Here is an 18,754-nt window from a genome sequence, read left to right as displayed (position 1 = left end):
GAGCTGAATTTTTAATTTCGTGGCATGATCTTGAAAAAATAAAAATAATAATAAAGTTTTGGAGAAATTAATTTTTTATTTTGTTTAAATTTAATATGGGCAGTTCTTAAATGGATCTAATTAAGTTTAATTGGGCTCTATGGGCCTAAGAAAGCCTAGTTAGGAATTTTAAATGGGACCCATTTAATTATTTTCTAAAAATTAAAATAACAAAATATCTCTCTCCTCCTTGGCCCCACTCTCTTCCTCACTCCCTATTGGTATCACCCCCTTTCCCTCTCTTTCTATTGGTTAGAACACCTCACCCATATCCCAGTCTTATTCGAATTCTACAATCGTAGTTGTTTAAGTCATTTAAACTTTATCACCTTAAGACTCCAAACCCTACCACACCTCTTCCTCACTCCCTATTGGTGCCTTCCATTTTTTCCTGTCTTCCTATTGGTTGAAACACCTCACCCATATCCCAGTCTTATTTGAACTCTGCAATTGTAGTTGTTTAAGTCATCTAAACTTTATCATCCTAAGAATCCAAACCCTATCACACTTCTCTCCCAAAACCCTATAAATACCCTACTAGAGAAGGGAAGAAAAGGAGGATGGGAGGAAAGAGGAAGAGAAAATTCAGAGCTATAAGAAATTTAGAGATATTCAAGACTCTTTGAGTTCTTATTTTTTCTTTTCTTCAAGAAGATTTTCATACAAGATTTCTATAAGGTCAGTTTTTATTGTTTTCTTTTCAAGATCTATGCCACACAATATTTTAATTCTATGCTCTTTGTTTTCAATTTATTTTATATGTTCATATAGATCATGTAATCATGTTTAATTTGAGGGGATACACAACTCTGCACATGTTTAGTTTCTGTCTCTCGTACTTTTATTATTTTTCTTTATTTTCTTTATTTTTTATTACAAACAAAATTGGTAAGTAGCCCTAAGGTAAGTACCAAAGAGGGCGAAGCTTATATGGAGCTAAACGGGAGTAAGCCAGGGATATCATTGCCATACTAGAAGAGAAGACCCTTTTTTAAGGGTAGCTTGCCCCAATGGCAACTGCATTTACCAACAGGTAAGTAACTCTAAACTTATCGAATAACCATTGGCATGAAATTGTAGTAATAATAGAAATTTTATTTGGTAAATTAAAATTAACTTTGTTTTTAATTTAACTGACTTTTGTATGTAATTAATTTAAATAAATACTTTGTAAATTAAAATTAATCTTGTTTGTAAATTAAACTAACATTGGCATGTAAATAAATTTAATTTAATACTTGGTAATTGTAAAATAAATTTGCATATTAGAAATCTTTATTAGGTTGTGATTGTCTGGGCCTTATGTGATATTAGAATAAATTACACATGTACATAATTAACTTAGTTCAATTATCCTTAGGGTAACTTGGTAAAAATTAATTAATTAGGTTAAATAGAAACATAGGGCTATTTGAAATTGAATTTGTTTGTAAATTAAATTCTCAATAATAAATTAATTTTAGTCATCTGGTAAATATCATTTAAATAATTAGCAACCCTATAGATAGGAATTACTTGTGCATGAAAATTGTGTGTAAACAACAACCCTTCTGTGAATTACTTGCGTGTGTAGGATTAGAATTGCATTTTTTAGGATAAAGTTTAATAAAGAAATAATAAACAAGACTTCTAGAAACATTAATAGAGGACTGACACTTGAATCAACGAGGTTAGACCAGGCGTAAGGGGTGCCTAACACCTTCACTTTACGTACCCACTATCCCGAACCTAGACATTGGGCTATGGTAATAACGATTGTGGAAACTCTACAAGGAGTAAGTTACCATCCATGACCCTCGGAAGAAACACTGAATATGTCCCTGTTATTACCCGGGTGGCGACTCCTGTCTATCTATGCCTTCGTGGCATAAATCTTTAGTACCGTGGTAGTGTTATGGGAAGACGGTACTTACTAGTGGTTTGATTCTATTAGGATTGTATGAAGTGCATGTCTAGGAAATGCTGTCTAAGGAGGTGGTACTTAAGTGAGACCATTGTAACTCCACCACCTTTCCTGGGCATTACTTGGTGCATTTTATATAATTCCAATGGATGATATTTTGCCTCACGCCCCTCTCCTACACCAGCTATATTCGATCTCTTTTGGTTACTAGTCTGGGATCCAATCTTATCTCGATTCCCGCTCTATTATGCTATCTCCTGGACTCATTTAGTAGTCTGACCTCATAACTTTTTCCTTTGATCTACTATTCAACCTTTGGTTATTTTTATTTATTTGAAAAAAACTTTCACGTTAAGATACTTCTACCAATATTTTATTAAGTTACCTAGAAGTTGCCCACAATCAGAACACCTATTTTCAAAGGAAATGAAAACTAAAGAGAAATAAATAAAGTTTACGGACGAATAGAAGAAGTAAACATCGGGAAATAACCATCGAGCTGAATAATCTACATTGGGATTTTAGTGCAACTGAACTTAATGGAAATTTCAAGCATAAAAGTAGAGAAAATAAAACATGAGCATTCGGAGAAGTGATAGTCTAGACACTTACCTGTGGGAGGTTGAGGCTATTGAACTAACTCTGGGACCACAACTATTGTAGAGCTGCAAGCTGATGGTCTAGGGACTAACGCTTACTTCGAAATAACGAGGACCAGGTTAGAATGAGGTTGAGCTGAAGCTACGGTAACCGGGTCGGAATGAGATCAAGTTTGGAGAATAATATTCTGGTATTAGGGTGATGAAGATGAAACTGAACAAAAAAAAAAGAGTAATGAACAGACTGAAAATGAAGAATTTTGGGGTCCAAAACTCCTTCAATGGAGGTACTTAAGAAAACTAGTTTCTAAAGTTTCTCGATTTTATACAAACTTAGAATGGCAAAGTAGCAAGACTGAATTAAATTTCAGAGCCTTTTCACTATAATCACCATCACCTTTTTGTCCGTCCGTTCTATAGTATTGCATGCAGGTATTTATAGGGAACGGGTGCTCCTAATGAAAGGTCAGGATCTCTTCTGGGGAGATGGAAGGTTTGGATTTAAAAGGACATAATCCGATGTCTGAGAATTAAAGAGAATCAAAATGGACGGCTGAGATCCTATTCAGAATATCTGTCCTTTCTTTCTTTAATCCAACGGCTCAGGGTCTTTCCTATCAAGACGGATCCGAAGTCTGGGAATAAAAGGCATCGGACCTGTCGTCTGCTTTTTGATCCAAGGGCTCCGAGTTCGTCCTTACAAGTATGATCAACGGTGGAGATTGAGATGTACAGGACTGCCATAACTGTTTTGGCGTCTGTCAGCAATGTGGGTGATTTTGCAAATGAAGCGTACGGTGAAGATTTGATCATGCCTGCAATGCTTTAACTACCTCGGCCTTGATTATGAAGAAAGCTATTGGAAGTCTTTTTGTCCTCTTGTTGCTTTTCGATCTCTGTTCCTTCTGATCTCTCTGTTATGACTCTTTTCCAATCTCTCTCACATCGGGTCCCTCATCGCTTCCCGATTTGAGATCGCCCAAAAAATGAAATTTAATCTTTGAAGGTTCTCTCAATGGTGTAATCCGATCTCTTGGGATCGCCCAAATGATGTAATCTGACCTTTTAGAAATGAAATGAAATTTTATTTGAAGGTCATTATTTAATTATCACATTGGTTAATTTTCTGATCTCTGATGTGCCTACCCGATCTGGTTCCTAACTAAATCATTCTTAGCCGATCTGTGACTCTGAACATTTGCCTTAATCTGACGACCTTAGCTAACTGATCTCCTTTTATTTTATTTATGGTGTTTCTGGAATCTTCCCGCGACGTGTCAGGAAAGCGGGCGAATTCTGCTAACCGATGCGTCGCTTGGAACACTGTGAGCATTGAATGCTCAAACGGGTATAAATAGGGGGAGGGTCCATCAGTTGCTTCTCTATGTCATTTTCAGCACTCTGCTAGCAACTTCAACTTTCTCTCATTTCTTTAAGTTTTTTCGGCACTGATCATACTCCGGTAAGGACTTTAATCTTTCTCCTAATTAAACTTCTTTTATTTCTTTGAAAATGAGCGGCGTCGAGGGTCAGAGAGCGGCGAGCCCCCCCTTTCGTCCATATCTCATGGACGTCGGATGAAGTTGAGGTGGTCAGGCTAAATGGGCGACCTGAGACTTCTGCTTTGGCCCACGGTCGAGCGGCCCAGTCGAGACAGACACCTTCCTTTGGGAGAGAAAATCTTCCTGTGGACGAGTTACCGTCAGTCCTCAGGAAACCAATATGCAATTCATTAGTCAAGAGTATAAACTTCAGACCGACTCTTACGAGCTTATCAGATGCCATGGCGATCTACGAGCTGATCACTTCTTCGACGAAAATGATGCGATCATGGTGTATGAAGAGCAATTAAAAACTGGACTTCGGTTTCCCATTGATAACTTTTATAAGGACGTTCTAAAGTTCCACCACGTATGTGTAGCCCAAGTGCATCCGAATTCATGGCGAATTCTGGTGGCTTTTAGAGGCTTATGTTGGGCTAAGAAGCTCGAGCCTACAGCGAAGGTTTTTGCCGAGCTGCATAGGTTTACTCATCGAAAGGACAATGAGTATTGGTTCTTCCAAGCCAAACCGCACTGCGGGCTTTTTACCGATCTCCCTTCTTCACTAAAGAATTGGAAGAATCGCTTCTTTATGTTACGGAGCAAGATTCCGAACGGTTTCGAAGGTTTCTTGCTTAGCTGGCAATATTTGGGCCCATCAATTCCAAAGAAGATCGCCCTGAGTAGGGACGAGGGTGCCATGGTAATGGAATTGAAGGATCAGGCGGCCACTCACAAGTATTCGTGCTTATACGCGGTGATAGCCGAGCTAAAGTATTGGATGATGCGGCTGATCACCGATGAAGAATATAAGCTTCAACTCTCTGACCACGGCCCTGGTATCTTCTATATCTCTGATCTCTGAACCTTAGCGAACTCACTGACTTTTCTTTGTGCAGGTATGGCTGGCGGCAATGCTCCAAAGGAGAGCCGTAAGCGGAAGAGGGAGGTCTCGAGGAAGGTACGAGAAATGAAGATCGTCGTGGCATCATAGACGCCAAGGCGAGTTCCAAGCGAAGCGCTGGGAGACTCGTCCCGACCTTCGAGACAACCGGTCCCAGAAGTAGAAGTAGCTCCTTCTCCCCCTTGACAAGAAGAGCCACCACCTCCACCTGTTCCTTCTAGTGCAGAAGATGGGCCTTCCCAACCTACTTTGAGGACCCTGTCTCAAGGTGCCCAGGTCCTTATTCATTCCTTAGAGAATAACCGATCAGTTCAGGAGAATCCAGGCTTCGCCAAGGTTCTGGGAGCTTCCATTTACCTCCAGGAGGATCGCAACAGGCTGACCCCGAGTAGCATTGATGATCTCCTAGCCCAGACAAAGAGTTTGAGCGTAGAGAGCCTGGGGAACCAGCATATAATCAAGGAAAAGGCTCATCTTCTGAGGCAAGAAATTCTAAAAGCGGTCCAGGATGCAGCTTCTGCCCAAGCCCAACTTTCATCCGCCCATGACTATATTGTTGAAATCGAAGGTCGGATGAAATCCTATGAGGATAAGTTGGCCGATCAGGCTCGTGAACTTGGAGAAGCTCGGGCGCTTCGAACTGCCGATGTTGCTCGCCTTACCGAAGAGATTAGAGTGAAAGAAGAAGAGGCTGTGACGAGGGAAGTTGGTGCCTATGTGAATGCCCACAGTGATCTTCTGGCTGAGCTCAAGAGGCGTTACCCCGGGGAAGACTTCTCGTGGATGGTGGATCTGGTTCCTCAGAATGAAGAGGAGAGCGAGGAGGAAACACAGAGAGAGAGGGAGAATGAGCAAAATGTTAATGTAGAACAGGCTGGGGGTGACCCTCCAGCCGAATGACTTGTACTTTTATTTTGAGATGAAATGAAATTCTCTCTTTTGTTCAATTTCTTGATGAGATCGGGAAGCATCCCAATTGCATGAGTACTTGATTATTTGAACATTTTAGAACATCACACTTAAAAGCAATTATTAATCTAAGTATAAGAGGTCTGAAAAACATTGTATACATGAGATCGGCCTAAGCCGAAACCAAACATCGGGCAGAACTTTAGATCATTAAAATTGAAAAGGCTTGATTTGAATTAGGTCAGAATCTCCATTAAATTGGACTGAGATCTTAACTTTATTTTAAGTAATGTCTGAAATATACAAGTGAGGAACCTGATCTTAGTGTTAGCTAAACGACTTTCCATAATATTTGTAAAAAGAGAGATCGGAAATAAGGCTGGATGGCATGGAGACCTGATGTTGGTTTGATCTCCTTTGACGAGAGATCGGAAATAAGACAGGATGACATGGAGACTTGATATTGGTTTGATCTCCTTTGACGAGAGATCAGAAAGCAGATTGGATGACATGGAGACTTGATATTGGTTTGATCTCCTTTGACGAGAGATCGGAAAGCAATCAACTGGATGTGGGATCGGTTTATTTCCTGATCGAGTCATTTGTGATCGAAGAATGTCGGCTGGGGATCGATTTTCAAAGTCCATTTACTTTGGTGATCGGCTAAAATATAGTGTTGACACTAGTTGATATTAATGAGCAATTGATTCAAGAAAATGACTATTCTTTTCAATAAAATGACTATTCTTTCTTCCAGTGGCTTAATTCACCTTGTAATGGCCAGGAGAATGAACTATTGACACATTTGTTTCGACAAAGAAATACTCTTAAGAAGATAATTATCGAGTTAGAGGAGATTAATAACAAAATCATTGAGAAATAAATGCAGCTCACTAAAAGTGTGATCAAAATGATACACTGATTAATGATTTGTGGAGTAAAGTTGAAGTGTTGATGAAGACCAAAAAAAATTAAAGGATAAAATAATTTTTTTTAGAAAAAATTGACTGTGCAGAAGAGAAAAAATTTGATTTTGTTTTATTTTGGTATGTTTCTAAAGTTGTATTATATTGTTATCCATATGTATCATATCAGTAAACAAGCTTTATTAATGTTAGTTGGCTTGAATATATAGGTTAATTACAATAGGATAGGGTAATTGAATCTATAAAACATAATTTGGCTTGTAATTTTTGGTTTGTTGAAGTGTACTAATGGTTTATTGACCGTCTAGTCAATTTGAGACATCAATCAAATATGAGAGTTTAATTAACAATTATGCCAACTTTAGAGTTTAATTGCAAAAATTTGTAAACTTCATGGTCTTTTTTGGTAGTTAACCCTAATTTGGGGTTTTTGATATAGCTTATCCGGTGATGATATGATAGTTGACGTGAAACTCCTATTAAGTACGCTAACAATTTTTTGATAATAGGTTCAATTTGAGACATCAATTAAACGTAAAAATTTGATTGATAATTATGTAAATTTCAGAGTTTAATTGTAAAAATTATCAAATTTCAAATTTTTTTATGAGACCTTTTTTCAATTGTCTCATCCAGAACATAACTACTAACAACATTAAATTGATTCAAATACTTCACATACAGTGTGGATGTCGAGCTTGATTCTCGAGAAGTTGTCTTTGTTGGTCTCTCTTTGAAGGATGATTGCATCCAATTTGGCTTTGTATTAGAGATTGTAATTTGTTATTGAATCAAGGGATGGATTTGTCCTTATCTTGGGTTAAGGGACCAGCAAATTAGGTCGCTCATTGTCTACCAAGGGCGTACGTCTTTAAGATAGGCTAGTCTTGTTTCATGGGAAGAGCTCTCTAGTTTCTGTTAGTGTTTTTTGTGATTTTGAGGCTGTCACAAGTCAACTTCAGGTTGAAAGCAGCTTGGTGACTTTTGCATTGTTAGGATGAAAATTGTTAACCAGCTTTATAGATTTTTTATTGGTTGAGTTTAACCTTAGAATTCTGAATGCCTTCAATAGATCATTTTTTTTTTTTTTGAAGGAAACTTTTGTAGATCATGTTAATTAGATTGCTTTAGGCACAAAGTATGCAAGCCGGCGTCCCAAATGTAGAAAACCATTATGGTTGTATGATGTTCACATTTTTGGACACGTTACACTAAAATGATTATTTTGAGACAAAAAATTTTAGTTCAAAAAGTTATTTATTTGTTTCTATATATTTTTAGAGACAAATAGTCATTTGTCCTATTTATTGCTGTCTTTAAATGTAATTAGAAACATATATAGAGATAAATATTTATTTGATATTAATTTAACCTTCAGATATAAATATATTTATCTATGTTAATAACCTATAGAGACAAAAAAAAAATATCTCCCTTTCTGTTATAACAAACTATATTATTTGGCCTTAAATCTATTTTTAAAGACAAATTAAATTGACTTTAATTATCTATACTAAAATTTCTAAATTTACATTTAGAATCAAATAAAATTGTCTCTAATAATATTTTCTAAAAATAAATTAACTTGTCATTATATATTAATTTCTTCATATTATTAAATACTAATATAAATATATTAATTTCTTCATATTATTAATTATTAATATAAATTCATTTATTTGCGCTTAATAACATAATATTTATTTGTTATTATAATTTAAATGAAATTTATTTAAATTATTAAAAATAATAAATATTATTTAAAATAAATAAATATAATTTTTAAAAAATAAACTATAACTAGTGGACCTCGTATTTAGACTCCACATTTTACTTAAAAAGTCAAGGGAAGATGATTACCTTTTATAGAAAAACTATCACTTCTCAAGTCCTTGAAGAAAAATGACGTGAGTCATCACTTTCTTTTTTTTTTTTTTTTTACAAATTATTATTTCTTAATTTATAATTCAAAATTTAAAATTTCAATTCATATAAATATTTTACTATAATAAAAAATTAATAACATATTATATTATATAATCAAATTTTATTATTTATTATAGTACTTATATGTTTTTAAGTACAAATTTAATTAAAAATAATAATTAAAAAATAAATATATTAATATTTGTATAATTAATAAATTCAAATCATCAAAATATTTGTAGTTTAATGGTAAAAGTGTTTTTTTATCAAATTTTTGAACTTTTTCTCTTAAAAAATTAATAACACTTGTTAATTCAATGATTATTAACAATATGTTGGTTGAAAGTCTTAATTACATAGATTAAAAGAAAAATATAATTTTTTTTTTTAATATATACAAACATAATACAATATTTGTATACATGTGTATGTATTTACATGTTTAATTTTTAAAAATTACTTTTTTATTTAACTATATATAATCTACATACGTAAAACACTTTATATATATATATATATATATATATATATATATATATATATATATATATATATATATATATTAATTAGTTATTAAAATTTTTTTAATATGAAAAAGGGAGTTTTTTCTAGTGAAAAATTAAAAAAGAAAAACCCTTAAAACATTAGAGACTAATAAGTTTTGCTTCAAAAAATTAATTATTAGAAATAAATAATATAACATTTAGAGACTAATAAATTTTTATCTCAAAAAATAAGTCATTAGAAATAAATAATATATTGCTTAGAGACTAATAAAATTTTGCCTCTAATAATAGTTATTAGTAACAAATATCTTATTTGTTTAAATGCATTTGTCTCTAAAAGACAATATTATAGTAGTGATATTGTATTTCTACATTTGTATATCTTTTCATGGAGGGAGTGTTTAGTATGAGATTGACAAAGAGTAATTGTTACCCTTATAACCTTTAACTCTTTATTAATGTTGTTGGAATATGTAAAAAGACTATGTTAACTTTTCACCTCATTAATATCTATGCCTTTTTGAGGGGATAAATGTTAACCTTGAGAGGACTAGCTTAATAACTACCATCTTTAAAGGTTAAAATTACAAAGGTAACATTTAACTCTTGATTTTTTTTTAACCTTCTACCAAACACACCTAAGTTTAATAGTTAATATGAGTTTTGTTAAGGCATTTGACGGAATTCATTTTGGAGTGTGGTCATAATTAAATTGGTCTTCTTTGATGCTGCTGAGGAAATGTCAAAAAATGAAAATGTTACTACAGATAACATTGATCGAGTGGTTTATGTATTGTCTTAACGAATTTAATAATTCAAAACTTTAGGATCTAAAATTGTTTTATTTATCTTAGCATTTATTTGAACTGAAGATGTGCATTCCATTATTGGTATATATTGTCTGCTTTGATGAGTAACTTGAACTAAATTTCAGCAACAGCCTTTGCAACTCCCATTGAATTGGCCAGCTTAAGGCTAAAACTTTCACCATTTAAGATAGTGCATGGTCTTATATGATCATAGGGCACGCCTAAAACTCCCCACCTTTAACTTAACTGAAGTTATAAATGGATCATATTTGAAGTCAAATAAATTATTAAAAAAAAATGATGATACCTTTCACTCCACCATTGTCGTTGTTATTATTATTATTATTATTATTGCAAAAAAAGCGGTTTACCATTCAATATTTGGAGGAAAAATTCATGCAGAAATGCTAATTTAGGAAAATCTTATACACCTGCAAGCTCGTTATCATCAGCCGGAGCAAAGAAACCATCACATCACTGTATTCTATCACTCTTCGATTTTTTGCCCTGTTGCACTGGCATAGAATCAGCTGTTTCCAAGTCCAATTCAAAAGGAGTGGAAATAAAATAAAAGAAGAGAAGCCTAGAAAGGGAAAAAAATGATTGGAAAAGTTGTTGTTTCGGGGATTTCCTTAATTCTTGTTGTCGGTGTTGTTGTGGCTGTTGTCAACCGGATTGGTGGAACGCATAGTTCTGATGACATATCACCACAAATGAAGGCTGTTACCCAAATATGCCAGCCTACTAATTACAAGGAAACTTGCACCAAGGTCCTCAGCTCTGCTAATACCACTGATCCTAAGGAGCTGATCAGGACAGGCATTTTAGCCATCTCAGATTCCCTGACGAAATCCATGAACTTAAGTGAGGACCTTGTAGTAAATGCTGGCAGTGAGCCCCGTACGAAACTTGCCCTGAAGGATTGCAAGACATTGCTGAAAAATGCTTCTGATGAGCTTCATGATACTCTTGCAAAGATGTCTAGCAGTGACCTGAATAGCATAGCTGAACATGCTGATGATTTTCGTATCTGGTTGAGTTTTATCATCTCTTACCAGGAATTATGCGTGGATGGATTTCAGCATGACAACAACATTAAATCAACAGTGCAAAATAGTACGGATTATGGCAGTGAACTAACAGATAATGTCCTAACCATTCTTGGTGCGATTTCAAACATCCTGCAAGACTTCGGTCTCCAGTTTAACCTTCCCCCCATCCATTCTCGTCGGCTTCTCGGGGCTGATGGGTACCCAACCTGGTTATCTGCTGCTCATCGAAAGCTCTTGGCCGGTGGCAACGCTAACCTTGTACCAAATGCAGTGGTTGCTCTAGATGGCAGCGGGCAATTCAAGTCGATTAATGCAGCTATAAACTCATACCCCAATGGCAATGTTAGTCTATATATTATTTATGTAAAGGCAGGAATTTATAATGAGGCTGTAGTGGTGCCAAAGACCCATTCTAATATTCTCATGTATGGTGATGGACCAGACAAGACCATTGTCACCGGAAAAAAGAGCTTCACCAGTGGTGTAAACACTTGGAACACTGCTTCCTTTGGTAAGTTCGACAATTGAAAGTAATTTTTGTTTTCTTAATCGACTAAATGGGCTCTAACTAGGTTTAAACTCGTAACCTTACAGCAATATTATAAATGACACTTTTCTTTGCTTTGGCATTTACAGTGGTTGAAGCACCAGGGTTCACTTGCAAGCATATGAGATTCGAGAACACAGCAGGGCCTGATGGTCATCAGGCTGTTGCCATTAGAGTTAACTCTGATATGTCAGTGTTCCACAACTGTAGGTTTGATGGGTATCAAGACACATTGTTATACCAAGCCGGACGCCAATTCTACCGCGACTGTGTCATTTCCGGCACAGTTGATTTCCTCTTTGGTTACGGTGCAGCTGTGATCCAAAACTCAACGATCATTGCCAGGAAACCTAACCACGGCCAGGTCAATACAGTGACAGCAGATGGCAAGAGAGAAAAAGGACAAAACACTGGACTTGTTATCCATAACTGTAAGATTGTCCCTGAGGCCGATCTTGTCGCTGAGAGGCTCACTGTCAAGACATACTTGGGCAGGCCCTGGAAACAATTCTCAACAACTGTAGTTATGGAGTCAGAATTGGGTGATTTGATTCAACCTCAAGGATGGCTGCCATGGGCTGGAAACCAATACCTTGACACATTGTACTATGCTGAGTACGCCAATACTGGACCTGGTGCCAACACTGCCAATAGGATCAAGTGGAAGACACTTCATTTCCTTACCAGTAATGAAGCTCAACAATTCACTGTTGGAACATTTCTTCCCGGCGCCGATCAATGGATTAGAAGCACTGGAGTTCCTTTCTTGCTTGGGTTCCGGTGATAGATGAATACAGAGTCAGCTATAAGTTTGCAGAGAGAACTCATTAAATTGGAGAAGAATAAAAGAATTTATACATCAATTGATAAGCCTAAAAAAGCCAAGTGAATGCAAAAGGGCTTTTTTCTGTTTTTCTCAAACTAATTTTGTTTCTTTCTTTCTTTCTTTCTCTCAATGGTATTGATTTGTTTTCTTATGATTTTTTTTTCTTTTATATCCCTTTGAACATTTTTTAATAAAAGAAAAAAAAATTGCAACTTATTAATAATAGCCTTTTTTTATTACATATTATTATGACTTACATCATCTTTTGTTTACAGCTATGGATCAAAGGATCTTCAATCTCCAAGTATCATAATAACGCAAATAGCTACACCTCTCTTCAAAGCCAAGTACTTAAAATCCAAAATAATTAATTAGTTTATTTTAAATAGAAATTAAAAAAGAGAAGAAACCGACAACAATGCAAGGAATGAAATAAAACTTTTGTGATGTTAAATTAGTAAACTATTATGATAAAAGTTTTTAATATATATATGTATATAATTAAAATTTCAATTAACGTTGTTTTGGCTCTAAAATTTTATCAATACTTTTTGTGATAAATATGTTTTTATTATAAACACTCATACTGCTTGCTTATTTTTATGAAAAATATTTTAATATAATGCATAAAAATTATTATCAAGTATATATTAACCTTCTTATAAAATTAATAATATATATATATATATATATATATATATATATATATATATATATATATATATATATATATATATATATATATATATATATATATTTGTTATTTTAATGTATAATACCTGATTATAATTTTATTATAGTGTTATGATATTCAATGTATTGTTTAATTATTCTTGTATATCATTTTTCATTTATTTACATGGGTTGAGTTGATAATATTAAAATAAATTATTATTTCATATGAAAAAGTATAAAATATTAACTTTATAATAATAATAATAATAATAATAATAATAATAATAATAATAATAATAATATTTTAATATATAGTAGCTGATTATAATTTTATTTTTATGTTGTGATATTCAATAATCCCCAAATTCTTGGGATAAAGGCTTAGCTGAGTTGAGTTGAGTATTGAGATATTCAATAATATATATTCTCAATTGTTTTTGTATATAAAAACAACAAGTATGTTGGAATGTAAAATTTTTATTTTATCAAAAAATAATTGATATTAATGTAAAATATGTTGGTGACTATTTTCAACTCGTAAAGTATGCTTTGGCTCATTTACAACCTTAATAATCCCCTAATTTGGATAATATGAGTATCACAAGTACTATATATGGTCTAATTTGAAATTTTAGCTTACATGCTCTAATTCTAATAAGATGAATATCATAAGTATTATACATGCCCTAATTTGAGAGTTTAGCATATATTCCCTGATTTTGGTAGTATGAGTACCATAAATACTATATATATATCCTAATTCACAAACCTACGTGCCCTAATTATGATAGGCCTAATTTGAAAGTTTATTATATATGTCATAGTTATGATAGTACAAGTATCACCAGTACTAGAGTTTTAATTTAAAAGTTTATCATATGTGTCGTAATTCTAGTAATATGAGTACTATTAATACCATATAAGCCCTAATTTAAAAGTTCATCATATATATATATATATATATATATATATATATATATATATATATATATATATATATATTTGCTAAAAATGATAAGTATGTAGATTAATTAGTTTTCATTTGGAAGTATTAATAAAAGTATAAATATAAGATAAACTTGATTTAACATTATTGATTTAGACTTTAAATATGTGTTCAAATATCACAATTTAATGTGAGAAATCACCTATTAAAACTCTAATTAATTAATTAATTAATCTTTTATTATAAATCTATATTTATAATATTTGTATATTAATTATCATATTATATATATAATAATTAAAATTATTTATTTATATATTTTTAGATTATATATTTTGTATATGATTATAAAATAAAGGCATTTAAATATATTCACATAGATTTAGGCATGAGGTTAGGGCTTGCAATTTTATGTCCACATCTCAGGTTCATAATTTCAAAAATGATCCAAAACTGTACAGCGGAATTTTGCCAATTTTTGGATGATTACGTATTTGTTGTAAACATGCTTAATTGAAACATTGGGCAACAGATTGAATTCTTCATTCTTCTTTTTTTTTATTTTCTTTAAAAAAATATTATAGACGCACAACTTGTATCAATTATTTCAATTTAATTGGAGGAATGTAATTGAATTTATTATTCAATAACTTGATATATTCACATGGAAGAACACGTTAAAAAAATTCAAATTCTTAAAATTTTAAATTAAGTAAATTTTCACATTTTTATATAATTAAAGATCATTATTGGCATTTACTCAAAAAAAAATAAAAATATTAATATGTCATATGCGTATATAATATATAGCTATATAGTATAATAGGATTATTATTATTATTATTATTATTATTATTATTATTATTATTATTATTATTATTATATGTTTAAAACAACTCATTGAAGAGACTTATTGGTAATGAAAATGAATTTATTGTTCTTTACTCATAAGTCAAAAAGCAATAGACGTCAACGGAAGGGAAAAAAATTTTGACTAATTGCCTCCATAATAAGAAAGGGTATTGAAAACTTTTCATTATGCTGGAAATCCATTGATCCATATTTAATATGGATCAACTTGAGCCCAGAATCACTTTTGTTAATAAAAATACTATTTAGTTTATATTTTAATGAAATTAACTATTTAATCCTTTTATTATGAAAACTACATTAATTAGTCCTATATTTTTATTTTATGTACTTTTTAGTCTATCCATCTAGTTTAAATCAAGTTTTTTGTTATTGATGTATTCAAATGAGAGATAAATTATTGTTATAAGAACTAAATAGTTGAAGGTTTAGAAAACAGAAGGATTATATAGTTCTATTTTTAAGTTATAGGAACAAAATAAAATTCAAACTAACACCTAAAATGACTTAAGAGATTAAAGAGTACATGGAATAAAAATATAATGACTAACTAATGTATTTTTTAAAATAAGAGACCAAGTAGTTTGTCTCATTAAAATTAAGGAACTAAATAGTAATTTTCCTTGATAACTATTATATTTAACATTTTAAAATATTGAAAAATTCAGCTACAGGGAAAAAATTATTTAAAATTATTATTAAAAATACAAATACAAATATTAACATCTAAAATGACCAGAGGGATTAAAGAGTATACAGAATAAAAATATGAGGACTAACTAATATATTTTTCAAAATAAGAGAACTAAGGAGTTAGTTTAATTAAAATAGAAGAACTAAATAGAAATTTTCCCTGATAACTATTATATTTAACATTTGAAAATATATAAAAATTTTGTTACATGAAAAAAATAATTAAAATCTATATCTATCTATATAATATAAAAATGTATGAAGGAGGGGGAGAACATTTGCATTTCCTAAAACACCCTTCATTTTTTTTATTATTTACAACTATATTATTGTCTTTATTATCTAATTAATTTTAGAGTTTATAAAAATTTAAAATTCTTAGCCCTATTTGTATTTAAATTCTACTTAATTAATTTTTTATAATTTAAAATATTTTTTTAATTATAAAATTAAATATTATTATATAATATATAAAGTGGGAAGATTGGGATTTTCAAAAATACTTTTCATTATTTTTATTATTTTTAAAAATACCAAAAACGTATTTATAGCGACAGAGAAATGATTCGTTGCCAATAAAATCTATTAACAACAAATTCATACCACTTCATCGCTAATACCACTTAGCAACAAAAAGATACATAACTAATAATTTTAACAAATAGGGTTTTTATATATTACCGTTGCTAATAACTTTTAGCGATGCAAAATTGTCATTAAATCCCTAATAATGGCTATTTCTACAATATACTATATCATTGCTAATACTCTTTACGATGTCACTAAATACCTAATAATTTCAATTTCTACTATTTTAATAATTAATATAAATTAAATTTCTAATGTTATTTTAATAATAATTCTATTTATATTAACAAATATATTATAATTAAGTCATAAATATATAGTCTTTTAAAAAAAACTATTGATATTGATAAAAATATAGATTTAACCAAACTTAAAATTTTATTTATTTCATTTTATTTAAAAATAAAATTAAAAATAAAATATTTTTATATTCTCCATTATTTTTTAGTATAATATTAATTTTTTTAAAAAAACTTTAATAAAATTATCACTATAAGAAATTAAAAAAATAGCTACTAATATTATCGACAAAAAAAACTTTGTAGGTAAATACCGACTATTCACCGACTAAAAGAGGTTAAATCAAATTACCAAACACAAATTATTTATACCGACTATATTACGGACTAATTGTGACGCCCCTTACCCGTCTATTGTATAGCCGAGCAAGAAGTACCACATTCAGTGCCGGAGCACTCTATCTTGTCTTGTCATGTCTATTGTAAATTTTAATATCGTTTAAGTCAGGTAATTTATGGGTAAAAATTTTTTTTTTTATATCTTATTTCTGTGGAGACCCGAACAGATCCTCCTCTGTTTTATTAGCATCTGGCGGGTTCCACTATCACCTGTTAACATATTCATAGTCATCTCACGTATTTCCATATCATATTCTCTTTTATCATATCATTCACAACTATTTATGAGATCTCAAAATGAAGTGTCATCTATTACATTCATATGGAAATTCATAGATAATAAATTATAAGTTTTCATTTCAAGTCCAAAATGAAATACATCATAAACTAGTAATTACATCATGACTAAACATAATGAACCAAAATACTAGTCTATACATGGGCCCTACCAAAATACAAAAGACCGGTGAGGTGACTCTGGACAATGGCAGATCTGATCAGAGCCCTGTCAGTGCACTATTGGTGCTGCTGCTGCAGCTGCTGGGACTGATCTCCAGTACCTACGCAATGAAAAACTAACGCGCTAAGCATAACGCTTGGTGGTGCATAATTTATAATAACAATAATTTAACATACGAAATAATATCTGCAACTCATAATTTCTAGGTCTTTTATATTTTTATTGCTCTTTGGAAACAATTAACATTATCGGGATCTTTTATGATTACTTATTGTATTTTAAATCTTAATTAATTTTTTTATCAGTGCCCAAGAAACCTATAACAAATTATAAAAGCTGGATGCATGAGTGTATACTGGTTAGACAGCCATATGTCTATCCAGTATACGTCTGTCAGGCACGAGGCCAGCTGTCGGGCACGAGACCCACTGTCAGGCTTATAAAACCAGAAATAAAGTAGGCACAATGGCCAGTAAGTAGGCATATAGCCTGTAGAACAATCATACCAGACATATATTGTCAATTCATGATTTTCTCGGTAGGCAGTACTGCTATCTGTAGTCCCTAATTGGTATACCAATTTATCCAAACTAAATAAATAAGTCTACGTATACTATGGGCAATTAAATATTTTTAATTAATTTAGCACTATTCATTATTACTATTTTCTAGTACTGTTCATTGGTACCATTAATTTCATATTAATAGGACATTAGTCCTAATTTACATATTCATATCATTTTTAATATTTAATTTTCCTTATGAGTATTTTAATTATCCTATATAGCATTTTTCCCATGAACCTTTCTTTAGGTTCATGTTGATGTGTTATCTTTATCTAGGAATTTGACTAGGTTAAGATGTCTATTTAGTCACACTTCTTTCATAAAAATTGCTCCTCTATGTTTAAACTTGAATTCAGTTTTTGAATCACTGAATTTGGGATTATAGAACTCAAGTTATGGTCAAAATACCAAAGGAATAGTATTTTGGGACAATTTCTGGGTTGGCAGTTTTAGTGACTAAATTTGTGCTAACAATTTGATTTGGTTAAAGGAAAAACTGGGTCAAGTGGTCTTCATGAAAAGTGTAGCCCTATGTCTAAGCTTTCCATTGATGAAATTTTAGGTCATTTGGACCAGTATAGAGAGAGTTATGACCAAATAAACACGTACTGTTCATTTGGTCATTTTCTGGCTTGGCAGTTTTAGTGACCCAACTTGTGCTAACAATTTGAATTGGTTAAAGGAAAAACTGGGTCAAGTGGTCTTCATGAAAAGTGTAGCCCTATGTCTAAGCTTTCCATTGATGAAATGATAGGTCATTTGGACCAGTATAGTGAGAGTTATGACCAAATGAACACGTACTGTTCATTTGGTCATTTTCTGGGTTGGCAG

The 18,754-nt window shown here is 31.7% G+C and overlaps 1 protein-coding gene across 1 annotated transcript; it reads left to right on the top strand.

The window, feature by feature from the left end:
* The first annotated feature begins 10,556 nt into the window (after window positions 1-10,556).
* LOC110648241 (pectinesterase-like) lies at window positions 10,557-12,686 on the top strand. The gene is made up of 2 exons (XM_021802411.2): window positions 10,557-11,625; window positions 11,751-12,686. The coding sequence occupies exons 1-2, from the start codon at window positions 10,662-10,664 to the stop codon at window positions 12,443-12,445; spliced, it is 1,659 nt and encodes a 552-aa protein (XP_021658103.2). The 5' UTR covers window positions 10,557-10,661; the 3' UTR covers window positions 12,446-12,686.
* Window positions 12,687-18,754: the final 6,068 nt, after the last annotated feature.

Source organism: Hevea brasiliensis, chromosome 8, assembly GCF_030052815.1.
Source record: "Hevea brasiliensis isolate MT/VB/25A 57/8 chromosome 8, ASM3005281v1, whole genome shotgun sequence".
NCBI lineage: Eukaryota > Viridiplantae > Streptophyta > Magnoliopsida > Malpighiales > Euphorbiaceae > Hevea > Hevea brasiliensis.
The sequence above is the reverse complement of the archived record's forward strand: the minus strand, read 5'-3'. Positions and strand labels throughout refer to the sequence as shown.